The following is a 26,979-nucleotide window of genomic DNA, read 5'->3' on the forward strand; positions in this document are numbered from 1 at the left end:
ATTTTATTCTGAAAAGTAACTGGAAATGGCAGGTACTTTTTAAAAACGATTCAAATAATGCTTCCTAAACGAGGCTTTCTTTCTGAAGGTGGAGATAAGGTACATTGTTGCATCAATATTTTCGACTAGTATGCAAAGGCTGCACTAAATCTATTCTGTGTGACCAAGGTCTTTAATAAATGGAACATACAGAATCTCAGTCTATTGGTAAATATGCATTTTATAAAATCCATTCTAGAAAGTATAATTTCATAGCATACCCTCAAACTATAAATTTGCTTATGTTGCTCCTTTCATTTTTTATTTTTGCTCTTTTAGATCAGACTGACTTTAATTGCATTCTATGTGAATTATTCAGATCATCGGCAGTCACTCATATCAAGAAAACAGATATTTTATTCAGTTTGAAAAACATTACAGCTGCAAATTTAGATCTTATATGGTAATAATTTGTGTATATTCTAAACAGTGGTCTGATTAGCATATCTGTTCTTGATTGGGTAACAGGATGGGAGTTACATCAGTAACCAAGGATGAAGTCATTGCTGGTAATATCAATAAGGACTCTTTGCGTCATATACGATCCAAGATTTCCCTGCCTATCTCCAGGTCCGTACTTGCATATTTTACATTGATTTGTGTCTGTAGAGCAGAACATGCCTTTAAGAGTGCTCATACATAGTACATAAAAAGATGGGGGAAAGAGGAGACTAAGTGGTGTCTGGCACTTACTTGTTCCCCTCTTCCCACTGACAACATATGCTGAGCAAAGCTTACATTTATCTAAGAGAGTCAGAAGCAATAGCTGTTAGCTGAACCAACATTTATCTGACATGTACCTCAGGTCCTTGGGCAACTTAAAGTGGTGGTCCAATGTGGAAAAAAAATTGTGAATGGCAGGAAAGTTTTTAAATAATAAAGTGAAGCATGCTCATCTCTGTCGATCCAGAACAAGCCTTTTGGGTGATTTGCGCAGGGATCGGTAATGATCATGTTTCATTCTTTGATCATCTAACTGCTGAGGCCTGTGATTGGCTGCAGCAATGATATGACTTTTTTGGCATTGGATGTTTCTCTGATGGTGTGCCATTCCTATCAGACGGAGTAGACTACGTCCGGGTGTCTGCCTACAGTAGGTGTACACTCCCGAAAATAATTCACATTAGAGTGCATGTTCGTTCTGTCTGCACCATTACCGTCAATGACCCCGTTTTGCAGGGATTTTGGACATATGTCTTGACGGGAACACAGAACACAATATGAGGGCACCTCAACAGTGGCAGAAACATCCAAACCACACAATAGCTACAAAAGGTAAAAAAAAAATAGAACGACTGATGAAACTGTAAAGCAGACAAAAGATTTAAGAGACAGCTAAATATGTATTGAGATAAGCTGAATCCATGATTTTAGAGCTTTGATCTGAGCTTTTAAAAAAATGTGATTTTTGAAAAATATACCCAGCTTCTGTTTGATTACTCTAGCGCTTTGATACAGTATGTGGGATTCTCCTTTGGTTAATGAAGTATTGTTCTGGGAACTTGTCATCATCTAATGTACAGTATTCTTCCTAATCACATCCATTTCTTTATTTGGGATCACAAAATCTGCATTGTAGTTTGATTGGTCCTTATAAGAAGTTCTTTGACTGTAGATGGTTTGTTTCTCTGTGGGCTTTATGGGTGAGTGAATTTTGTGCTTGCGTCTTAGCTCTTCCTCATTAGCTGAGTGGTCAGAAGTCGTGATGTCACTTCTTAAACTGCAAAAGAAAGATTTATTTCAAGTTATGACTTTCTATGTCATAGTATTTAATTTGTGTCATTATAGGTCTATATTACAATCACAAATTCTATCTGGAATGTGTCAACTACATGAAGTCATGGTGTCTATAGAAAATAAGCTAGAAGATTTCAAGGAGCCCATCTAACATTTGCATTTCTAAGTTCTTATTTTCATAAAGTCTATGGTTAGAAAACAGCTGACTTGTTTTAGGATTTGCTGTTGGATTTTTTTTTACTATGGTATTTATGCATGTATTTGTATTTATAGAAGGACTCCCATCAAAATTTATATCCTCTTAATATATTGCATTCATCATAGCACCGAGTACTTACAATTACTCATTTTGCCCTTCTAACCAGATAATTCTTCACATTTCCATTAGGTCTATGACTACGGATGAGCGGACCCGTGAATGTTAAGGTTCGTCGGGTTTGACCAAACTGTAGTTCAAAGTTCAGTTCGGCATTAAAACTTGACCTCGAACTTGACCCAAACTTGAACCCAGTAGAAGTCAATGGGGACCCGAACATCGGTGTTTTAAAATGTTTGTAAAATGGTCATTATAGAGGCTACAACAGGAAGCTAAAAGGGGCAAGAGCAGAACAATTGCCCTGCAAACAAATGTGTATAGGAAAATGACTTAAAATAACATAGAATTAAAAAAAATTATAATCTTGAACCAGGAGGCTGATGCCCTAGTGGAGGAGGTGGAGAAGGTGGAAAATGATGTGGTGGTGTAGGTGGAAGAGTCAGGGGAGGAGGAATGCAACACTGTTAGTGTGGTTTTATTTTAGGGAACTGACTTAAAAGAACATAGAATAAAAAAAATTATAATTTAGAACCAGGAAGCAGAGGTCCAAAGGGAGGAGAAGGTGGCGTAGGGGAAGAGGAATCCAACACTGTTTTTGTGGTATCTTTTTTTAGGGAACTGACCTAAAACAATCTAGAAGCATTAGACAATGGTTCCATTGGAAAAGGAGGTATAGTAGGGGGAGGAGGTGGACGTGGCGATGTAGGTGGAAGAGGCAGGGTGGGAGAAATACAACACTGTTTTTGTGTTTTTTTTAGGGAACTGACTTAAAAGATCATAGAATTAAATAAAAAATAATCTAGAATCAGGAGGTGGAGGTCCAAGTGGAGAAGGGGGATATGGCGGTGTACCTGGAGGAGGAGGTAACCAACACTATTTTTTTTTTCAATTGGAGAGGCCCCAAAATTAATTGAATGGCAATTAGAGTTGAACAATGGCTGAGTGCATCTGGTATAGTTGTCTAATCAGCCAAAGGTATGGACAAGTCCTGTGGGATTCATGTCGGGTTCATTTTAATGAATGTTGGCTGTGGATAGGCGGATGCGCCTGTCTGACCACACCCCTTTCCATGGTAAACATGCATTTTGACAGTACACTTGTCACAGCGCATGACAGCATCTCCAAGGCATAAAGGGCGAACTCAGGACATGTGTCCATTTATGGAGTCCCAGAAGTTAAATGGGGCAGATGTCATGCACAGTGTGGGAAGACTAAGTGCAACATGAGGGGAAAGAAGCTCAAATGCTAGGGAAAGGGGGAGTGGAGACCCCTAAGCAGATCTAAAAGCACCCTGCCTCCCCTATTGTTCCACCCCAATTACCGAGCAGGAACCTAAGCCCTGTATATCCCTAACGCTAGACCCTGGATAGAGGAAGGGGGATTGATGAGCACTAGTACATAAAAGTGTACTAGTTATGTACTAGTACATAAAAGTGAAGAACAGAGACAAACAAGGGGGAAGCAGCATAGCTTGAGCAGACTCAGAGAGGTAACACCAAATGTTGTCCAACAGCACCAAAGAGGAAGTAAGCCAACTTCTATAGCTCCAAGCCTTCACAAGGTAAAATGTGAATATCACCAGCGACTCCCTGAAGCGAAATCAGAGTCTATAAACACCCAGGCCCGGGAGGTTACCACTGGGTCCAAAAGTCAGAAGTATTAAGAAGGCGTCTGCAATGTCAAACGCAAAGACCTTCTGCAGCCAGAAGCAGAGGTACTGTCTGTAGCATCTGACACACCCAGTTAGTATGTGGAGATGTGTCGACACCATGTTGCTGTAACGCTGCTTCATGCTAATACGGATCATATCAGATGGTGGTGTCGGAAGTTGTGGCATGCTGAGAAAAGTTTGACATAAAGTAGGCTATGCTAACTTTGTCTTTTGAGGTAGTGGCGATGTCCCAGATGTGTTAGCGACTTTCTCCTCCTCTGCCTTGTTTTCCCATTGAGCCACATTTTCAAGTGGGAATGCCGTCAGTAATGCCTCTACCAGCGTTCGCTTGTATTCCCACATTTTGCGATCCTGCTCCAGTGACGGAAGTAAAGATGGTACGTTGTCCTTGTAGCAGGGATCCAGCAGTGTAGATGGCCACCAGTGAACAGCACTGGTAACAATGCCACAGCAGCATGCATTGGTTCTTGTGTACCAGGCTGCCCAGAGGCAATGACAAGCTGTTCTTAGTGGGAGGTGTATTATCTGGGTCCTCTCTATCCCCCCAGCCATGATCTAGTGATGCCCATGAGCTGCTTTGAGTGCCACTCTGCTGTGAACATGGTTCCTCCTCCTATTCATCCTATAAAACTGTCCCCTGGCTGGACAGTTGTGTACCTGGCGCTGTCAATACAGGAACCCACCCTCCTAGCCATGTGGGGATGACAGGCCATAGTATGAATTGACCCTACTCCTCCTGCTCCTCTTCCTCCTGTGCCACCACCTCATCTATCATCGCCTTAAGTGCTTTTTTCAGCAGTAATAGAAGTGGTATAATAACGCTCATAATGGTGTCATCAGCGCTGACCTTGTTGGTGAAGTATTCAAAGCTGTGCAACATGGCACACATCCCGAATGGAGGCCCACTAATTGGTGGTGAAGTGGTTCCGCAAAGCAACTCAACTGTGCATGCTGCAGCTGATACTCAACTATTGCAAACTGGAAAACTGAGTAGATACAAAAACCAACCAAATAAATAAATTAGTTTTTATTAATTTATCAGATATAAATTGATTGTCTCTCAAACAATACAGCACATAGAGGAGAATACGGAGTACGCCGTAAGCAGCTGCTGCTCACACAATCTATCCAGCAAATCCAAGGTAGAGTTCCAACCTTGTTGTTACGTCGCATATGAGGGGGTGAGGGTGAAAGCAGAAGTGACTCTGCAGCACAGACAGGCAAGCAACAGCAAGTTGAGAACACTGAAAACACGCACACAGAGCTGGCATATGTGGATAATTTTTCAGGAAGCTCTGCACCACCAAATATAGCATATGCGCCAGACAATGTATATACGTCAAACTGGCAAGGCCCAGAGATGCTCTGAGATTTCGCCTGTTATTGCACAAACACCAAGCTAGGCTTGAGATTCACTAGTGCCAACCACTCATCTGTCTGTTGTTTTATACCGGTCCACAGTTTCTGCGCGGTGTGGGATTTGTCCCTCAAACAGATGAGTTTCTGAACAGCCTGCTGTCGTTTCCCCTTTGCTGTGATAAAGTTGGTGGTGCAGGTCTTACTGTGACCAGATGAGGAGGTGGTAGATGAAGCAGTGGAGGAGGCAACATTGACAGAGAAATGTCCAGTAGGGTTGAGCGACCTTTACTTTTATAGGATCGGGTCGGGTTTCACGAAACCCGACTTTTTCAAAAGTCGGGTCGAGTGAAATCGGCCGATCCTATAAAAAAGTCGGGGTCGGGGTCGGGCAAAACTCGAAACCCAATGCAGTGCATTGGGTTTCCATGGTTCCCAGGGTCTGAAGGAGCGGAAACTCTCCTTCAGGCCCTGCGATCCATATTTTAGTGTAAAATAAAGAATTAAAATAAAAAATATCGCAATACTTACCCTCTGACGCGCCCTGGTACTAACCGGGAACCTTGCTTCCTTAGAATCAGCCTTCCAGGACCTTGCGGTGACGTCGCGGTGACGTCGCGGCTTGTGATTGGCCGCGCGGCCGCCCATGTGACCGCTCGCGCGACCAATCACAAGCCGCGACGTCACCGCGACGTCACCGAAGGTCCTGGAAGGGCTGATTCTTAGGAAGGAAGGCTGCCGGAAAGAAGCAGGGCGCGTCCGAGGGTGAGTATATACCTAATAGGAATATACTCACCCTCGGACGCGCCCTGCTTCTTTCCGGCAGCCTTCCTTCCTAAGAATCAGCCCTTCCAGGACCTTCGGTGACGTCGCGGTGACGTCGCGGCTTGTGATTGGTCGCGCGAGCGGTCACATGGGCGGCCGCGCGGCCAATCACAAGCCGCGACGTCACCGCGACATCACCGCAAGGTCCTGGAAGGCTGATTCTAAGGAAGGAAGGTTCCCAGTTAGTACCAGGGCGCGTCAGAGGGTAAGTATTGCGATATTTTTTATTTTAATTCTTTATTTTACACTTAAATCTGAATTCCAATACCAATTCCCGATATAAACATATCGGGAATCGGTATCGGAATTCTGATTCTAGATTCAAAAGATCGCCGACTTCATGGCCGACCCCACACAGGGGTCGGGTCGGGTTTCATGAAACCCGACCTTGCCAAAAGTCGGCGACTTTTGAATATTTTCGACCCGTTTCGCTCAACCTTAATGTCCAGCAATCCTTGGTGGTGGTAGGACATGCACTAGAAAGCTTTCCACCTCTGCAGGACTGCCATCAGGGCATTACTGCCCTTACTACTGTATGGGATCCGAAGAGCAGGGCCCCGCCTCTTGTGCTTCTGCTCATCGGGCCCCATCATGCACTAATGTGCTGTGCGCTGCCGGCCTGCGACACACTGTCGGTGCTAGGGCCCGGGAGCTTTCTTGTAGTTGTGTACGGCCGTCTTACCTTGATGGCTGTACAGCTCCGACTCCCCTTTCCCTCCCAGAACTTCTGGTCAGGTGTCGGCGCATACGCGATGACATCGTCGTGTACACATCGACATGTACGAGGACACTATGACCAGAAGCATAGCTGTGCCTGCTGGGGATCGCTTATGAGGTAAGGATGTAAAACATTTTTTTCTTTATAAAATGAATTAAATGGGCGAGGAGGGGATGAGGGGCATTGCACATGATGAAAGGGGGGCTGCTCATAATGAAGGGGGAGCTGCACATTATGGAGGGGGGCTGAAAATGGTGAAGGGGCTGGAAATGATGGAGGGGCTGCAAATGATGGAGGGGTGCTGCAAATGATGAAGGGGACTGCAAATGGTGAAAGGGAACTGCAATCGATAGAGGGGGCTGCAAATGATGGAATGGGGCTAAAAATGATGAAGGGGTTGCAAATGATGGAGGGGTCTTCAAATGATGAAGGAGCTGCAAGTGTTAAGGGGGGCTGCACATGATGAAGGGGGTGCAAACGGTGAAGGGGCTGCAAATAATTAAAGGGGCTGCACATGATGGAGGAACGTTGCAAATGATGAAGGGGATGCAAATGATGGAGGGGGGCTGCAAATGATGAAGGGGGACTGCAAATGGTGAAGTGAGCTGAACATGATGAAGGGGCTGCAAATGGTGAAGGGTGCTGCAAATGGTGGAAGGGGCTGCAAATGATGGAGGGGGCTGCAAATGATGGAGGGGGACTGAAAATGAAGGAGGAAGGATGCAAATGATGATGTGAGGGAGGGGACAGGGGAATGATAAAATGGGGAAGAACTAGGGACTGCAAATGATGAAGTGAGGGGGACAGGGACAGTGAATGATGAAGTGAGGGCAGAAGGGGAACTGCAAATGATGAACTGAGGGGGAGAAGGACTGCAAATGATGAAATAAGGGGCAGATGGGGGACTGCAAATGATTAATTGAGGGTGAGAGACAGGACATCAAATGAATTGAAGGTGGAGGATGGGGAGAGAAAATGAGGACATGGGGGAGAGCAAATAATGATGGATTTTGAGGGTGGTGGAAGTAAATGATGTATTGAATGTGGGGGGAGAGCAGCTGATAATGAATAGAGGGTGGGGGTGGGAGAGAGAAGACATGACAATGAATTGGGGAGGAAGGGGCATGTAAATATAATGAATCGGTGGAGTGGGAGGAACATAGTGGGGGGCATTGAGGATGCAGAGACTGGTAATGAATTGTGGGAAAGAGTACAGGGGCTAATTAATGTATATATTTATTAGGTGGGAAAATTACTACTTATAGTTGGTGGGGGCGCAGTGGTGGATTATAATTTATATTTGGAATGGTGGATTGCATAATAACTAAATATATATTAATGGTGGGTGTACGTCTGTATTCAGCTGCGTAGTGTACAAGAAAAGGAAAACGTGGGGGGGGGGATGCTCTGGAAGCAGTGTTCTAGGTAACTCTGTGTTATTTTATGCAGAGATGAGTCCTAGCTGGAGAAATTATGGTGGTCTACGCTGCATGAAAAAGAAAAGCAAAGATGAAGGACATCAGCTAGATACATCGCTGGTGAGTCTGTTGTGAATTCCGCTCTTGGGCTCCCTCCGGTGGTTGTATGTGGCACTTTTGTGAGTTCTGCTCTTGGGCTCCCTCCGGTGGTTTTAAGTGGGATGGCTGCTCCTTGGATTTAACAGTCTGCAGCTGCTTCCACTGATTGTCTTTCTGCTCGGCTATTTATACCTGGCTCTTCCATCAGCCAGTGCCACTTGTCAATGGTTCCTGGTTGAATTCACATCTCTCTTGGATTTCCCTGATATCCTGACCAGTTCTGCAAAGATAAGTCCTTTCTTTGCTCTTTTCTGTCCACTTGTTGTGGACTTATTCATTCTGTGCATTCTGTTTTGTCCAGCTTGGATTAATTCTGTTTAGCTGGAAGCTCTGGGAAGCAGATTTACCCTCCACACCTTTAGTCAGGTGTGGAGATTTTTGTAAACTCTGTGTGGATTTTTGTAGTTTTTTATACTGACCGCATAGTATTCCGTCCTGTCCTATCTATCTAGCTAGACTGGCCTCCTGTGCTACATCCTGGTTTCATTATACGTATGTCTTTTCCCTCTCCACTCACAGTCATTACTTGTGGGGGGGCTATCTATCCTTTGGGGATTTTCTCTGAGGCAAGATAGTTTTCCTGTTTCTATCTTTAGGGGTAGTTAATTCTCAGGCTGTGACGAGGTGCCTAGGGAGTGACAGGAGCATCCCACGGCTACTTCTAGTGTTGTGTTGAGCTTAGGGACTGCGGTCAGTACAGGTACCACCTCCTTCAGAGCTCGTCCCATGTTGCTCCTAAACCACCAGTTCATAACAATACAAGTGGCCAAAAATGAATTAAATGCATCTCAAAAGTAGGAAAAAAAAAATTCTGAGCCATTTTTTTTTCTGTGCTCTGTTTTGTCTTTTTTTTCCTCTTGATCTCTAGGTGGTTCAGGATTTATGCTCTGGCATGGATGTTCAGGATTTGTTCTCTCGTGTGGATCAACTTGCTGCAAGAGTACAGAGTATCCAAGATTATGTTGTCCAGACTCCGGCTTTGGAACCTAAAATTCCTACTCCTGATTTGTTTTTTGGGGACAGATCCAAGTTTTTGAACTTTAAAAATAACTGCAAATTGTTTTTTGCTTTGAAACCCCGTTCTTCTGGTGATCCCATTCAGCAAGTTAAAATCATCATATCCTTGCTGCGTGGTGACCCTCAGGACTGGGCATTCTCCCTTGAATCAGGGGCTCCGGCATTGCTGAATGTACATGCATTTTTTCAAGCGCTCGGATTACTGTATGACGAACCTAATTCTGTGGATCATGCCGAAAAAACCCTGTTGGCCCTGTGTCAAGGTCAGGAAGCGGCAGAATTATACTGCCAGAAATTTAGGAAATGGTCTGTGCTCACTAAATGTCTTTCTGAAGCCCTTAAAGATGTTATGGTGGGCTTCCCTACGCCTACTGGTTTGAGTGAATCTATGTCTCTAGCCATTCAGATTGATCGGCGTCTGCGCGAGCGCAAAGCTCTACACCATTGGCCAAGGATAAACCTCAGTACTGGACGCAGATGACCATATACATGGCTCCAGCACATCAGGAAGATTGCCGTTTTCTGGTGTTGCATAACCTGCATGATGTTGTTGTACTGGGTTTTCCATGGTTACGGGAACATAATCCGGTGCTGGATTGGAAAACTATGTCTGTGACTAGTTGGGGTTGTCAAGGGATACATAGTGACGTTCCTTTGATGTCAATTTCCTCTTCCCCCTCTTCTGAGGTCCCTGAGTTTTTGTCGGATTTCCAGGATGTATTTGATGAGCCCAAGTCCAGTTCCCTTCCTCCACATAGGGACTGTGATTGTGCTATTAACTTGATTCCAGGTTGTAAGTTCCCTAAGGGCCGACTTTTCAATCTGTCTGTGCCAGAGCATGCCGCCATGCGGAGTTATGTTAAGGAATCTTTGGAGAAGGGGCATATTCGGCCGCTCACCATTGGGAGCGGGTTTCTTTTTTGTTGCTAAAAAGGATGGCTCCTTGAGACCCTGTATAGATTATCGTCTTCTTAATAAGATCACGGTCAAATTCCAATACCCCTTGTCTTTACTTTCTGATTTGTTTGCTCAGATTAAGGGGGCTAGATGGTTTACTAAGATTGACCTCCGAGGGGCATATAATCTTGTTCGTATTAAACAGGGTGACGAATGGAAAACTGCATTTAATACGCCCGAAGGCCATTTTGAATACCTCGTGATGCCATTCGGGCTCTCTAATGGTCCATCTGTGTTCCAATCTTTCATGCATGATATTTTCCGTAATTATCTTGATAAATTCATGGTTGTATATTTGGATGATATTTTGATTTTTTCCGATGATTGGGAGTCTCATGTGAAGCAGGTCAGGATGGTATTCCAGATCCTTCGTGATAATGCTTTATTTGTGAAGGGGTCTAAGTGCCTATTCGGAGTTCAGAAGGTCTCTTTTTTGGGTTTTATTTTTTCTCCCTCGTCTATGGAAATGGATCCTGTTAAGGTCCAAGCTATTCATGACTGGATTCAACCCACATCTGTGAAGAGCCTTCAAAAATTTTTGGGCTTTGCTAATTTCTATCGCTGTTTCATTGCCAACTTTTCCAGTGTGGTTAAGCCCCTTACTGATTTGATGAAGAAAGGCGCTGATGTGACTAATTGGTCCTCTGAGGCTGTTGAGGCCTTTCGGGAGCTTAAACGCCGATTTACTTCTGCCCCTGTGTTGCGTCAGCCAGATGTTTCTCTTCCTTTTCAGGTTGAGGTTGACGCTTCTGAGATTGGGGCAGGGGCCGTTTTGTCTCAGAGGGATTCTGATGGTTCTTTGATGAAACCGTGTCCTTTTTTTCCAGAAAGTTTTCGCCTGCGGAACGCAATTATGATGTCGGCAATCGGGAGTTGTTGGCTATGAAGTGGGCATTTGAGGAGTGGCGACATTGGCTTGAGGAAGCTAAGCACCGCGTTGTGGTCTTGACCGATCATAAGAATCTGATTTACCTTGAGTCGGCCAAGCGGCTGAATCCTAGACAGGCTCAATGGTCCCTGTTTTTCTCCCGTTTTGATTTTGTGGTCTCGTATCTTCCGGGATCTAAGAATGTTAAGGCTGATGCCCTCTCTAGGAGTTTTTTGCCTGATTCTCCTGGAGTCCTTGAGCCGGTTGGCATTCTTAAGGAAGGGGTGATTCTTTCTGCCATCTCCCCTGATTTGCGGCGGGTGCTTCGGGAATTTCAGCCTGATAAGCCTGACCGCTGTCCAGTGGGGAAGCTGTTTGTTCCTGATAGATGGACAAGTAAGGTAATTTCTGAGGTTCATTGTTCGGTGTTGGCTGGTCATCCTGGGATTTTTGGTACCAGAGATTTGGTTGCTAGGTCCTTTTGGTGGCCTTCTTTGTCGCGGGATGTGCGTGCCAAGCCTTGCTGTTCCCGCGCTAGTGGGTTGCTTTTGCCTTTGCCAGTCCCTGAGAGGAAAACCAAAAAAAAACCAAACACAAATAATCCAGAATCTCAGAAAAGTATATAAACCAAACCAAAAACAGAGATCCCTAAAAAATAACTTTTAATAGTATCATTAAAAAGACTATATTTATCCAAGATTAATATAAAACAGTATTAAATGTACCTAGTGGACCCTAGACCGAACTAAAGTTCGGTTCGGTCTAGGGTCCACTAGGTACATTTAATACTGTTTTATATTAATCTTGGATAAATATAGTCTTTTTAATGATACTATTAAAAGTTATTTTTTAGGGATCTCTGTTTTTGGTTTGGTTTATATACAGTCCCTGAGAGGCCCTGGACGTATATTTCCATGGATTTTATTTCGGATCTTCCTGTTTCCCAGAAGATGTCTGTTATCTGGGTTGTTTGTGACCGGTTCTCTAAAATGGTCCATCTGGTACCTTTGTCTAAGTTGCCTTCCTCCTCAGATTTGGTTCCATTGTTTTTTCAGCATGTGGTTCGTTTGCATGGCATTCTGGAGAATATTGTGTCTGACAGAGGTTCTCAGTTTGTCTCTAGGTTTTGGCGGGCCTTTTGTGCTAGGATGGGCATTGATTTGTCTTTTTCTTCGGCGTTTCATCCTCAGACTAATGGCCAAACTGAGCGAACTAATCAGACCTTGGAAACCTATTTGAGATGTTTTGTGTCTGCTGATCAGGATGATTGGGTGGCTTTCTTGCCGTTGGCCGAGTTTGCCCTTAATAATAGGGCTAGTTCGGCTACTCTGGTTTCACCTTTCTTTTGTAATTTTGGTTTTCATCCTCGTTTTTCTTCGGGGCAGGTTGAGCCTTCTGATTGTCCTGGTGTGGATTCTGTGGTGGACAGGTTGCAGCAGATTTGGACTCATGTGGTGGACAATTTGACATTGTCTCAGGAAAAGGCTCAACGTTTTGCTAACCGCCGTCGGTGTGTTGGTCCCCGGCTTCGTGTGGGGGATTTGGTTTCTTTGTCTTCTCGTCATGTTCCTATGAAGGTTTCTTCCCCTAAGTTTAAGCCTCAGTTTATTGGTCCTTATAAGATTTCTGAAATTATCAATCCGGTGTCTTTTCGTTTGGCTCTTCCAGCCTCTTTTGCCATTCATAATGTTTTCCATAGATCTTTGTTGTGGAGATATGTGGTGCCCGTTGTTCCCTCGGTTGATCCTCCTGCCCTGGTGTTGGTTGAGGGAGAGTTGGAATATGAGGTTGAGAAAATTTTGGATTCTCGTTTTTCGAGGTGGAGGCTTCAGTATCTTGTCAAGTGGAGGGGTTATGGCCAGGAGGATAATTCTTGGGTTGCTGCCTCCGATGTCCATGCCGCTGATTTGGTTCGTGCTTTTCACTTGGCTCATCCTGATCGGCCTGGGGGCTCTGGTGAGGGTTCGGTGACCCCTCCTCAAGGGGAGGGGTACTGTTGTGAATTCCGCTCTTGGGCTCCCTCCGGTGGTTGTAAGTGGCAGTTTTGTGAGTTCTGTTCTTGGGCTCCCTCCGGTGGTTTTAAGTGGAATGGCTGCTCCTTGGATTTAGCAGTCTGCAGCTGCTTCCACTGATTGTCTTTCTGCTCGGCTATTTATACCTGGCTCTTCCTTCAGCCAGTGCCACTTGTCAATGGTTCCTGGTTGGATTCACATCTCTCTTGGATTTCCCTGATATCCTGACCAGTTCTGCAAAGATAAGTCATTTCTTTGCTCTTTTCTGTCCACTTGTTGTGGACTTATTCGTTCTGTGCATTCTATGTTTTGTCCAGCTTGGATTAATTCTGTTTAGCTGGAAGCTCTGGGAAGCAGATTTACCCTCCACACCTTTAGTCAGGTGTGGAGATTTTTGTAAACTCTGTGTGGATTTTTGTAGTTTTTTATACTGACCGCACAGTATTCCGTCCTGTCCTATCTATCTAGCTAGACTGGCCTCCTGTGCTACATCCTGGTTTCATTCTACGTATGTCTTTTCCCTCTCCACTCACAGTCATTACTTGTGGGGGGCTATCTATCCTTTGGGGATTTTCTCTGAGGCAAGATAGTTTTCCTGTTTCTATCTTTAGGGGTAGTTAATTCTCAGGCTGTGACGAGGTGCCTAGGGAGTGACAGGAGCATCCCACGGCTACTTCTAGTGTTGTGTTGAGCTTAGGGACTGCGGTCAGTACAGGTACCACCTCCTTCAGAGCTCGTCCCATGTTGCTCCTAAACCACCAGTTCATAACATGAGTCAATGTGTTATCTGTACACTGACACTATACACTGTACACTATATACAGAGTTCATGTGTATAATGTCACTGGTAATCACTGTATTACCTGTACACTATACACTATATACAGAGCTCCTGTGTCTATTGTCACTGGTGATCACTGTATTACCTGTATACTATATACTGTATTATCTGTACACTGACATTATATACAGAGCTCATGTGTGTATTGTCACTGGTGATCACTGTATTACCTGTATACTATATACAGAGCTCCTGTGTATAACGGTACTGGTGATCACTGTATTATCTGTACACTGACATTATATACAGAGCTCCTGTGTAGAATGGCATTGGTATTTTATTTTGTTTAATAATGATCAGTATTGCAGTATTTGGTCACTATGGGTTATAATATATGATCTGGTTATGGTATGGCAGTATTTGTTCTCTGTATGTGGTATTAGTTGGTCACTATGAAATGGTAATATGTGGTCTGGTCATGGTGTGGAGGAATTTTTTCCTTGTATGTGGTAGTATTGAGTCACTATGTGGTGGTAATATGTGGACTGGTAATGGTGTAACGATATTTGTCCCTTGTATATGGTATTAATGGTCATTCTAAAAAATATATGTGACTCATTCTCTTAAAGAAAAATAAATTAAAATATACCTAAAAAGAGTATTGGATATTTTAAGAAATGTTTAATAGGTTAGAGTAGAGTTTACCTTGTCGTGGTGGTGGCTTAAAAATTCTTTGGGCCAAAATGAATGCTACTGTCTATATACTGTATGTGATCTGGTGTTTGATGGAAATTGTTAATATAAGATTGGCGAGGATGTGGTACAAAAGATGAGTTTTTCCAAGAGTGGAAAGTAGGACTGTAGAGCCTGGGCGTAGTCTCAAGGGGACCCGGAAATTTTGCCTGTATGGGGCCCTGAAATTACTAGTGGCAGTCCTTCACCTCTGTTCCAGCCTGCACTACATTTACCCAGTGGCAGTTAGGGAGATGCATTGTCCCTTGCTGTACTTACTGTTCCACATACATATCAACTATGTGGACCTTGTCAATTATGGCATTGATCAGTGCACACTTGATTTGGTCTGCAACCTGTGCATGCAGGGCAGGAATAGCCCAGCTGGAAAATTAGTTGAGTACTGTTCAACAGTCACTGCCATCACTTTTTTTTTTAAACTGTCCATCTCCACAAGCTGGAATGGCAGCATTTCAAAGGCCAGGAAATGCTGTCAATCAGGACCATGGCTAATGGGTATTGTTGAGCGATACTTCCTGAAGTATCGGTATCAGATTGGATCGGCTGATATCCAAAAAATATCAGATATCGCCGATACCGATACCCGATGCCAATGCAAGTCAATGGGACACAAATATCGGAATGTAAATTAGCCCTTTCTGTCCTTCTATATCCTGTTCCGGAGGGGGGAAGAGTGTGGGCGGTGCATGGGCAGACACTGTGCGTGTTTGTGTGTGCAGGCAGGGTCTGTGCGGGCCTGCCGGGGATCTGTACGGGCCTCTTGGGGGTCTGTATGGGCCTGCCAGGGGTCTGTGCGTGCCTGCCAGGGGTCTGTGTGGGCCTGCCGGGGGTCTGTGCGGCATCCCTGGTCTCTGTGCGTGTGTGCTGGCGCTCTGTACGTGTGTGCCGGGGCTCTGTGCGTGTGTGCCGGGGCTCTGTGTGGGCCTGCCGAGGCTCTGTGCGGCCCTGCCAGGGCTCTGTGCGGCATGCCGGGGCTCTGTGCATGTGTGCCAGGCTCTGTGCGGAGTGCCGGGGCTCTGTGCGGTGTGCCAGGGCTCTGTGCGGCATACCGGAGCTCTGTGGGGCGTGCCGGGGCTCTGTGCGGTGTGCCGGTGCTCTGTGCGGTGTTTCGGGGCTCTGTGCAGTGTGCGGAGTGCCAGGGCTCTCTGTGATGTGCCAGGCTCTGTGCGTGTGTTCCGGGGCTCTGTGCAGTGTGTCGGGGCTCTGTGCAGTGTGCCGGGGCTCTGTGCGTGTGGGCAGGCATCGTCCGATGGGACTACACGTCCCATTGGACGATGCCTACTACAGTGACAGTGATTGACACATTAGCCAATGATGGGACAGTAGTAGTTCCATCATCCGGCTAAAGTGTTGAATGAAAAAAAAAAAAGCATACTGCATACTACATACATACTACATACAGTACATTCATACATTACATACATACAGACATACAGTACATTAAACATAGAGTTCATACTCACCATTACTTGTCCCTTTGTTCCCCGAAGCCAGTGTCATCTGTAAAAAAATATGAAAATAACAAACAACCAATATACTCCCTGTCCTCAGAAATCCACGAGTGTCCAACAACGATCTCCCGTGGAGAACGGCAGCATCAGCTGATGCGACCGCTCTCTAGGGGCTCCAGGAACACAATGACGGGACGAAGGTATCCTTCCGCACTGTATTCCTCCGCTGCTGTGAAAAAAAATTGTCCCTAGTCTCACTTTTCACATTGCTGTGTGAGAAATTTTCCCATGCAGCAATTGCCATAAAGTGAGACTTTGTCCTAAGGTAACCTCTTAGTGATGCACTGCAGGAGCCATTGTCTCCTGTCAGTGTGTCACTGAGGGTCCTATAGAGCAATGACATCACCCGATGTCACTGTTCTATAGGGGAGATCATCGTGGGACATTCGTTATTAATTGGACTACGGCAGACAGGTAGTATATGGTTTATTATTTTATGTTTTTTGCAGGCGCTGAAGTATGGTAAGTATGGTTAAATGAAGAATATTAAAATACTTTTTTCCTAATGTGTGTGTGTTTTATTAACCCTTTATTACTATTGGATTAATAATGGATAGGCGTCTTATTGACACCTCTCCATTATTAACCCGGCTTAATGTCACCTTGCAATAGCAAGGTGACATTAACCCCTTATTACCCCATATCCCACCGCTACACGGGTGTGGGAAGAGAGGGGCTAAGTGCCGGAATTGGCGCATCTTAGAGATGCGCCATTTCTGCGGCGGCTGCTGACTGGTATTTGTAGCCGGGGGTGGGGGGGCAATATCCATGGCCCCTCTCTAGGCTATGAATATCAGCCCGCAGGTGTCTGCGTAGCCTTTCTGGCTATAAAATATAGGGGGATCCCACGTCATTTTTTGGGGGGGTCCCCCTATTTAATAGCCAGAAAAGGCTACGCAGGCAGCTGCGGGCTGATATTCATAGCAGGCTACAATTATTAGCCCCAGCCGTCGGCTTTCCCCCTATTGTACAGAAAATGTGGAGCCTATGCCATTTTTTTCTGTTTTTTTTTAATTCATCGCTCATTAAGGCCTCTTTCACATTTGTGTCGGTACGGGTCCATCGCTATGCGTCGGGCCGACGTACCGACGCACGTTGTAAAATTTGTGACATTTTTGCACGACATGGGCAGCAGATGCAGTTTTTCAATGCCGATGGTCCACCAAACTTTCCACATGGTCCACCAAACGGTCCATGTTTTTTCGTGCCAACGGTCCACCAAAACACGACGGATCCGTTGCACGACGAACGTGACGCGTGGCCATCCGTCATGATCCATCGCTAATACAAGTCTATGGGTAAAAAATGGATCCTGCGAGCACATTTGCAGGATCCGTTTTTTTTCCCAAAGTGACGGATTGCTAAAAACGCAAGTGTGAAAGTAGCCTTAGAAACATCGGTCTTTCTACACTGTGTTCCAAATTATTATGCAAATGATATTTTTCTCGGATTTCCCTAAATGGTCGGTGCAAATGACAGTCAGTCTAATAAAAGACATCAACCGTTAGATTATACATCGAATTTTATTGAAGAAACCTCCCAATGATAACAGTATAATCTCCAAAATAAATAAAAACTCAAACTGCACTGTTCCAAATTATTAGGCACTGTAGAATTTCTATACATTTGATATGTTTTAAAGAACTGAAAATGCTCATTTGTGGAATTTGCAGCATTAGGAGGTCACATTCACTGAACAAAACAGCTATTTAACTCCAAAACCTCCTAACAGGCCAAGTTACATGTTAACATAGGACCCCTTCTTTGATTTCACCTTCACAATTCTTGCATCCATTGAACTTGTGAGTTTTTGGAGAGTTTCTGCTTGTATTTCTTTGCATGAAGGCAGAAGGTCATTTTCACACCTTCAGGAACCTCAAAGCATTCTACCAGCTGTTTCCCCGTGATTCTGAACCAAAATGTGACTCCTCCACCTCCTTGCTGACGTCGCAGCCTTGTTGGGACATGGTGGCAATCCACCAACCATCCACTACTCCATCCATCTGGACAGAGGTGTAGCTAGGGTTTTGGTTCAGGGGGGCGAATCTTCTGAGTGGGCCCCTAACCAGGTAACCTTGATTATAACTGGGTGACGCGCCCTAATAGTGGAGGAGAACTTCAGCAGATGACAGCACTATTATTGAAGATGATCTCTATATAAAGACCAACATGGATATTACCGCCATATGGTCAGTAGTAGATACTAGCCCTACAGAACATGTAAGAGATCACAGCACAGTTACAGATAATCTCTTACCGCTGATGTCCTTTATGATGGAATCGTTCACTTTTCATGTCTTTTCCATCTGGCCCAGACCGACATGACAACTTCTTCCAGCCAGGACTCGTCTGCAGAGAATACAACGAAGACACGTTTCACTTCTAATATTCCAGCCCCATCACCATCTATTCCCATCCTGCACAAACTCCTCATCCTGCTGATACCCCAAAACTGAGCCGCTGCTGCCGTATGTGTCCCTATTACTACACCTGATACCCCAATACTGAGCCGCTGCTGCCGTATGTGTCCCTATTACTGCACCTGATACTCCAATACTGAGCCGCTGCTGCCGTATGTGTCCCTATTACTGCCCCTGATACCCCTTTACAGAGCCGCTGCTACTGTATGTGTCCCTATTACTGCACCTGATACCCCAATACTGAGCCGCTGCTGCCGTATGTGTCCCTATTACTTCACCTGATACCCCAATACTGAGCCGCTGCTGCCGTATGTGTCCCTATTACTGCACCTGATACCCCAATACTGAGCCACTGCTGCCGTATGTGTCCCTATAACTTCCACTGATACCCCAATACTGAGCCGCTGCTGCCGTATGTGTCCCTATTACTGCACCTGATACCCCAATACTGAGCCACTGCTGCCGTATGTGCCCCTATTACTGCCCCTGATACCCCAATACTGAGCCGCTGCTGCTGTCTGTGTCCCTATTACTGCCCCTGATACCCCAATACTGAGCCGCTGCTGCCGTATGTATCCCTATTACTGCACCTGATACCCCAATACTGAGCCGCTGCTGCCGTATGTGTCCCTATTACTGCCCCTGATACCCCAATACTGAGTCACTGCTGCTGTATGTGTTCCTATTACTGCACCTGATACCCCAATACTGAGCCGCTGCTGCCGTATGTGTCCCTATTACTGCACCTGATACCCCAATACTGAGCCGCTGCTGCCGTATGTGTCCCTATTACTGCACCTGATACCCCAATACTGAGCCGCTGCTGCCATATGCTGCCATATGCTATATGCTAGATGCCGATACAGCTCACATTGCGATAACGGGCGGGGGGCCCACTGCTGGCACCGGGCCCCCCCCCGCCTGCTCAGGGACCCTATAGCAGCAGAGCAGGGAGATCGATTCTCCCTGCCCTGTCGCAGAATGTAACTGCATCGGCGCGCTGCGCTCACCGATGCAGTTACAGTAGTGTAGCTCCTGGTGGGCCCCCTCAGAGCGCGGGGCCCAGGGCGATGGCCCCCTCTGCCCCCCCGGTAGCTATGCTACTGCATCTGGACCATCCAGGGTTGCTTGACACTCATCAGTAAACAAGACTATTTGGAAATTAGTGTTCATGTATGTCTGGGCCCACTTTAAACATTTCTGCTTCTGAACACTGTTTAAGGGTGGCTGAATATTAGTTTTATGCACCACAGCAAGCCTTTGAAGGATCCTACACCTTGAGGTTCGAGGGACTCCAGAGGCACCAGCAGCTTCAAACAACTGTTAGCTGCTTTGTAATGGTATTTTGGCAGCTGCTCTCTTAATCCCATGAATTTGTCTGGCAGAAACCTTCCTCATTATGCCTTTATCTGTATGAACTCTGTCTGTGCTCTGTTTCAGTCACAAATCTCTTCACAGTATGATGACCACTCTTAAGTTTTCGTGGAATATCTAATGTTTTCAGACTGCCTTGCGCAGGTGTGCACTACGGAGGACATAGAATGAACTTCAAACCAATATTGCGGCCAGCATGCAGCCAGCGGGTAAGGAAAGGGTGAATCAAACACCCGAAAACTACGCCCATATGACCGAAAACCGTCCCGCCAAATTCAGGTGACAGGTTCCCTTTAAGCCGGGTTAATAACGGAGAGGCGTCAATAAGATGCCTACCATTATTAATCCAATAGTAAAGGGTTAATAAAACACACACATTAGGAGAAAAGTATTTTAATATTCTTCATTTAACCATACTTACCATACTTCAGCGCCTGCAAAAAATGTAAAATAATAAACCGTATACTACCTGTCCGCCGTAGTCCAATTAATAACGAGTGTCCCACGACGATCTCCCCTATAGAATAGTGACATCGGGTGATGTCACTGCTCTATAGGACCCTCAGTGACACACTGACAGGAGACAATGGCTCCTGCAGTGCATCACTGAGAGGTTACCTTAGGACAAAGTCTCACTTTATGGCAATTGCTGCGTGGGGAAATTTCTCCCACAGCAATGCCAAAAGTGAGACTAGGACTATTTTTTTTTACAGCGGCGGAGGAATACAGTGCGAAAGGATACTTTCCTCCCATCATTGTGTTCCTGGAGCCCCTAGAGAGCAGTCGCATCACCTGATGCTGCTGTTCTCCACTAGGAGATCGTCGTGGGACACTCGTGGATTTCTGCGGACAGGGAGTATATTGGTTGTTTGTTATTTTCATTTTTTTTTTACAGATGACACTGGCATTCGGGGAACAAAGTGACAAATGATGGTGAGTGAACTCTATGTTTAATCTACTGTATGTGTATATGTATGTCTTGTATGCAGTATGTATGTAGAATGTAGTATGTATGTTTTTTTTTCATTCAACACATTAGCCGGATGATGGGACTATTACTGTCCCATCATTGGCTAATGTGTCATTCACTGTCACTGTAGTAGGCATCGTCCAATGGGACTTGAAGTCCCATCAGACGATGCGTGCACACACGCACAGAGCCCCGACAGCCCGCATAAAGCCCCGACATGCCACACAGAGCCCTGGCATACCGCACAGAGCCCCGGCACACATGCACAGAGCCCCGACACACCGCACAGAGCCCCGGTACACACGCACAGAGCCCTGGCATGCCGCACAGAGCCCCGACATGCCGCACAGATCCCCGGCACACACGGACAGAGCCCCACCACGCCAGACAGAGCCCAGGTACACATGCACAGAGCCCCGGCATGACGCATAGAGCCCCAACACACACGCACAGAGCCCCTTCATGCCGCACAGAGCCCCACCATGCCGCACAGAGCCCTGGCACGTACGCACAGAGCCCCGGCACGCCCGCACAGAGCCCCAGCACGCGCAACAGAGCCTTGACACACACGCACAGAGCCCCGGCACGCCGCACAGAGCCCCGGCACACACGCACAGAGCCCCGGCACGCCGCACAGAGCCCCGGCACGCCGCACAGAGCCTCGACACTCCGCACAGAGCCCTAGCACACACACAGAGCCCCAGCACGCCGCACAGAGCCCTGACACGCTGCACAGAGCCCAGGCACACACGCACAGAGCCCCGACACGCCGCACAGAGCACCGCACGCCACACAGAGTCCCGGAACGCCGCACAGAGTCCCGGGATGCCGCATAGAGCCCCGGCACACACGCACAGAGCCCCGGCATGCCACACAAAGCCTCGGCACACACACACAGAGCCCTGACACGCCACACAGAGCCCCGGCATGCCGTACAGAGCCCTGGCACACACACAGAGCCCTGGCATGCCGCACAGAGCCCCGGCACATACGCACAGAGCCCCAGCACGCCGCACAGAGCACTGACACGCTGCACAGAGCCCCGGCACACACGCAAAGAGCCCTGACATGCCGCACAGAGCCCCGACACGCCGCACAGAGCCCCAGCACACCGCACAGAGCCCTGAAACGCTGCACAGAGCCCCGGCACACACGCACAGAGCCCTGACATGCTGAAGTCCCATCAGACGATGCCTGCACACACGCACAGAGCCCCCGCAGCCCGCATAAAGCCCCGACATGCCGCACAGAGCCCCGGCACACATGCACAGAGCCCCGACACACCACACAGAGCCCTGGCATGCCGCACAGAGCCCCGACATGCCGCACAGAGCCCCGGTACACACGCACAGAGCCCTGGCATGCCGCACAGAGCCCCGACATGCCGCACAGATCTCCGGCACACACGGACAGAGCCCCGTCACGCCGCACAGAGCCCCGGCATGCCGCACAGAGCCCTGGCACACATGCACAGAGCCCCGGCACACATGCACAGAGCCCCAGCACGCCGCACAGAGCCCCGACACGCCGCACAGAGCCCCGGCACACACGCACAGAGCCCCGGCACACATGCACAGAGCCCCAGCACGCCGCACAGAGCCCCGGCACGCCACACAGAGCCCCGGCACATACGCACAGAGCCCCGGCACGCCCGCACAGAGCCCCAGCGTGCGCAACAGAGCCCCGACACACACGCACAGAGCCCCGTCACGCCACACAAAGCCCCGGCACACACGCACAGAGCCCCAGCACGCCGCACAGAGCCCCGGCACGCCGCACAGAGCCTTGACACTCTGCACAGAGCCCTGGCACACACGCATGGAGCCCCAGCACACACACACACAGAGCCACGGCATGCCGCACAGAGCCCTGGCACACCGCACAGAGCCCCCGGCATGCTGCACAGAGCCCCGACACGCCGCACAGAGCCCCGGTACACACACACAGAGCCCCGGCATGCCGCACAGAGCCCGACATGCCGCACAGAGCCCCGGCACACACGCATAAAGCCCCAGCACGCCTGCACATAGCCCCGGCACACACGGACAGATCCCTGGCACACACGCACAAAGCCCCAGCACGCCTGCACAGAGCCCCGGCACACACGCACAAAGCCCCAGCACGCCTGCACAGAGCCCCGGCACACACGCACAGAGCCCTGACATGCTGAAGTCCCATCAGACGATGCCTGCACACACGCACAGAGCCCCCGCAGCCCGCATAAAGCCCCGACATGCCGCACAGAGCCCTGGCACACATGCACAGAGCCCTGGCATGCCGCATAGAGCCCCGACATGCCGCACAGAGCCCCGGTACACACGCACAGAGCCCTGGCATGCCGCACAGAGCCCCGACATGCCGCACAGATCCCCGGCACACACGGACAGAGCCCCGTCACGCCGCACAGAGCCCCGACACGCCGCACAGAGCCCCGGCACACATGCACAGAGCCCCGGCACACATGCACAGAGCCCCAGCACGCCGCACAGAGCCCCAACACGCCGCACAGAGCCCCGGCACACATGCACAGAGCCCCGGCACACATGCACAGAGCCCCAGCACGCCGCACAGAGCTCCGACACGCCACACAGAGCCCCGGCACATACGCACAGAGCCCCAGCATGCGCAACAGAGCCCCGACACACACGCACAGAGCCCCGTCACGCCGCACAGAGCCCCGGCACACACGCACAGAGCCCCAGCACGCCGCACAGAGCCCCGGCACGCCGCACAGAGCCTTGACACTCCGCACAGAGCCCTGGCAGACACGCATAGAGCCCCAGCACACACACACACAGAGCCACGGCATGCCACACAGAGCCCTGGCACACCGCACAGAGCCCCCGGCACGCTGCACAGAGCCCCGACACGCCGCACAGAGCCCCGGTACACACACACAGAGCCCCGGCATGCCACACAGAGCCCCGACATGCCGCACAGAGCACCGGCACACACGCACAAAGCCCCAGCACGCCTGCACAGAGCCCCGGCACACACGGACAGATCCCTGGCACACACGGACAGAGCATTGGCACGCCGCACAGAGCCCCGGCACGCCGCACAGAGCCCCGGCACACATGCACAGAGCCCCGGCACACATGCACAGAGCCCCACCACGCCAGACAGAGCCCAGGCACACATGCACAGAGCCCCGGCATGCCGCACAGAGCCCCGACACGCCGCACAGAGCCCCGACACACGCACAGAGCCTCGTCACGCTGCACAGAGCCCCACCATGTCGCACAGAGCCCCGGCACGTACGCACAGAGCCCCGACACGCCCGCACAGAGCCCCAGCACGCGCAACAGAGCCTTGACACACACGCACAGAGCCCCGGCACGCCGCACAGAGCCCCAGCACACACGCACAGAGCCCCGGCACGCCGCACAGAGCCCCGGCTCACCGCACAGAGCCCTGGCACGCCGCACAGAGCCTTGACACTCCGCACAGAGCCCTGGCACACACGCACAGAGCCTCGGCATGCCGCACAGAGCCCCGGCACACACGCACAGAGCCCCAGCACACCGCACAGAGCCCTGACACGCTGCACAGAGCCCCGGCACACACGCACAGAGCCCTGACACGCCGCACAGAGCCCCGACATGCCGCACAGAGCCCCAGCACGCCGCACAGAGCCCTGAAACGCTGCACAGAGCCCCGGCACACACGCACAGAGCCCTGACATGCTGAAGTCCCATCAGACGATGCCTGCACACACGCACAGAGCCCCGGCAGCCCGCATAAAGCCCCGACATGCCACACAGAGCCCCGGCACACATGCACAGAGCCCCGACACACCACACAGAGCCCCGGCACACACGCACAGAGCCCCGGCACGCCCGCACAGAGCCCCAGCATGCGCAACAGAGCCCCGACACATACGCACAGAGCCCCGTCACGCCGCACAGAGCCCCGGCACACACGCACAGAGCCCCGGCACGCTGCACAGAGCCCCGGCACGCCGCACAGAGCCTTGACACTCCGCACAGAGCCCTGGCACACACGCATAGAGCCCCAGCACACACACACACAGAGCCACGGCATGCTGCACAGAGCCCTGGCACACCGCACAGAGCCCCCGGCACGCTGCACAGAGCCCCGACACGCCGCACAGAGCCCCGGTACACACACACAGAGCCCCGGCATGCCGCACAGAGCCCCGACATGCCGCACAGAGCCCCAGCACACACGCACAAAGCCCCAGCACGCCTGCACAGAGCCCCGGCACACACGGACAGATCCCTGGCACACACGGACAGAGCATTGGCACGCCGCACAGAGCCCCGGAACGCCGCACAGAGCCCCGGCATGCCGCACAGAGCCCTGGCACACATGCACAGAGCCCCGGCACACATGCACAGAGCCCCACCACGCCAGACAGAGCCCAGGCACACATGCACAGAGCCCCGGCATGCCGCACAGAGCCCCGACACGCCGCACAGAGCCCCGACACACACGCACAGAGCCTCGTCACGCTGCACAGAGCCCCACCATGCCGCACAGAGCCCCGGCACATACGCACAGAGCCCCGGCACGCCCGCACAGAGCCCCAGCACGCGCAACAGAGCCTTGACACACACGCACAGAGCCCCGGCACGCCGCACAGAGTCCCAGCACACACGCACAGAGCCCCGGCACGCCACACAGAGCCCCGGCTCACCGCACAGAGCCCCGGCACGCTGCACAGAGCCTTGACACTCCGCACAGAGCCCTGGCACACACGCACAGAGCCCCGGCATGCCGCACAGAGCCCCGGCACACACGGACAGATCCCCGGCACACACAAACAGAACCACGTCACGCCGCACAGAGCCCCGGCACGCCGCACAGAGCCCCGGCACACATGCACAGAGCCCTGGCACAGAGCCCCAGCACGCCGCACAAAGCCCCGACACGCCGCACAGAGCCCCGGCACACGCACAGAGCCCCGGCACGCCCGCACAGAGCCCCAGCATGCGCAACAGAGCCCCGACACACACGCACAGAGCCCCGTCACGCCGCACAGAGCCCCGGCACACACGCACAGAGCCCCGGCACACCGCACAGAGCCTTGACACTCCGCACAGAGCCCTGGCACACACGCATAGAGCCCCGGCACACACACACACAGAGCCACGGCATGCCGCACAGAGCCCTGGCACACCGCACAGAGCCCCCGGCACGCTGCACAGAGCCCCGACACTCCACACAGAGCCCCGGTACACACACACAGAGCCCCGGCATGCCGCACAGAGCCCCGACATGCCGCACAGAGCCTCGGCACACACGCACAAAGCCCCAGCACGCCTGCACAGAGCCCCGGCACACACGGACAGATCCCCGGCACACACGGACAGAGCACCGGCACGCCGCACAGAGCCCCGGCACGCCGCACAGAGCCCCGGCACACATGCACAGAGCCCCGGCACACATGCACAGAGCCCCACCACGCCAGACAGAGCCCAGGCACAAATGCACAGAGCCCCGGCATGCCGCAAAGAGCCCCGACACGCTGCACAAAGCCCCGACACACATGCACAGAGCCCCGTCACGCCGCACAGAGCCCCACCATGCCGCACAGAGCCCCGGCACGTACGCACAGAGCCCCGGCACGCCCGCACAGAGCCCCAGCACGCGCAACAGAGCCTTGACACACACGCACAGAGCCCCGGCACGCCGCACAGAGCCCCGACTCACCGCACAGAGCCCCGGCACGCCGCACAGAGCCCCGACTCACCGCACAGAGCCCCGGCACACCGCATAGAGCCTTGACACTCCGCACAGAGCCCTGGCACACACGCACAGAGCCCCGGCATGCCGCACAGAGCCCTAGCACACACACACACACAGAGCCCTGGCATGCCGCACAGAGCCCCGGCACGCATGCACAGAGCCCCAGCACGCCGCACAGAGCCCTGACACGCTGCACAGAGCCCCGGCACACACGCACAGAGCCCCGACATGCCGCACAGAGTCCCGGGATGCCGCATAGAGCCCCGGCACACACGCACAGAGCCCCGGCATGCCGCACAAAGCCTCGGCACACACGCACAGAGCCCTGAAATGGCACACAGAGCCCCGGCACACACGCACAGAG

At 50.4% G+C, this 26,979-nt stretch overlaps 1 protein-coding gene across 1 annotated transcript in view; it reads right to left on the bottom strand.

Annotated features, from left to right (window-relative positions):
* Positions 1-378: 378 nt before the first annotated feature.
* LOC138676521 (tetratricopeptide repeat protein 24-like) overlaps positions 379-26,979 on the bottom strand; it is a 305,247-nt gene continuing 278,646 nt past the window's right edge. Inside the window, exon 9 of the mRNA XM_069765916.1 lies at positions 379-1,759. Within this exon, the coding sequence (XP_069622017.1) occupies positions 1,755-1,759 (5 nt within the window). The 3' untranslated portion in view covers positions 379-1,754. The remainder of the gene's footprint in view (positions 1,760-26,979) is intronic.

The sequence above is a fragment of the Ranitomeya imitator genome, chromosome 4 (assembly GCF_032444005.1).
Source record: "Ranitomeya imitator isolate aRanImi1 chromosome 4, aRanImi1.pri, whole genome shotgun sequence".
Lineage (NCBI taxonomy): Eukaryota > Metazoa > Chordata > Amphibia > Anura > Dendrobatidae > Ranitomeya > Ranitomeya imitator.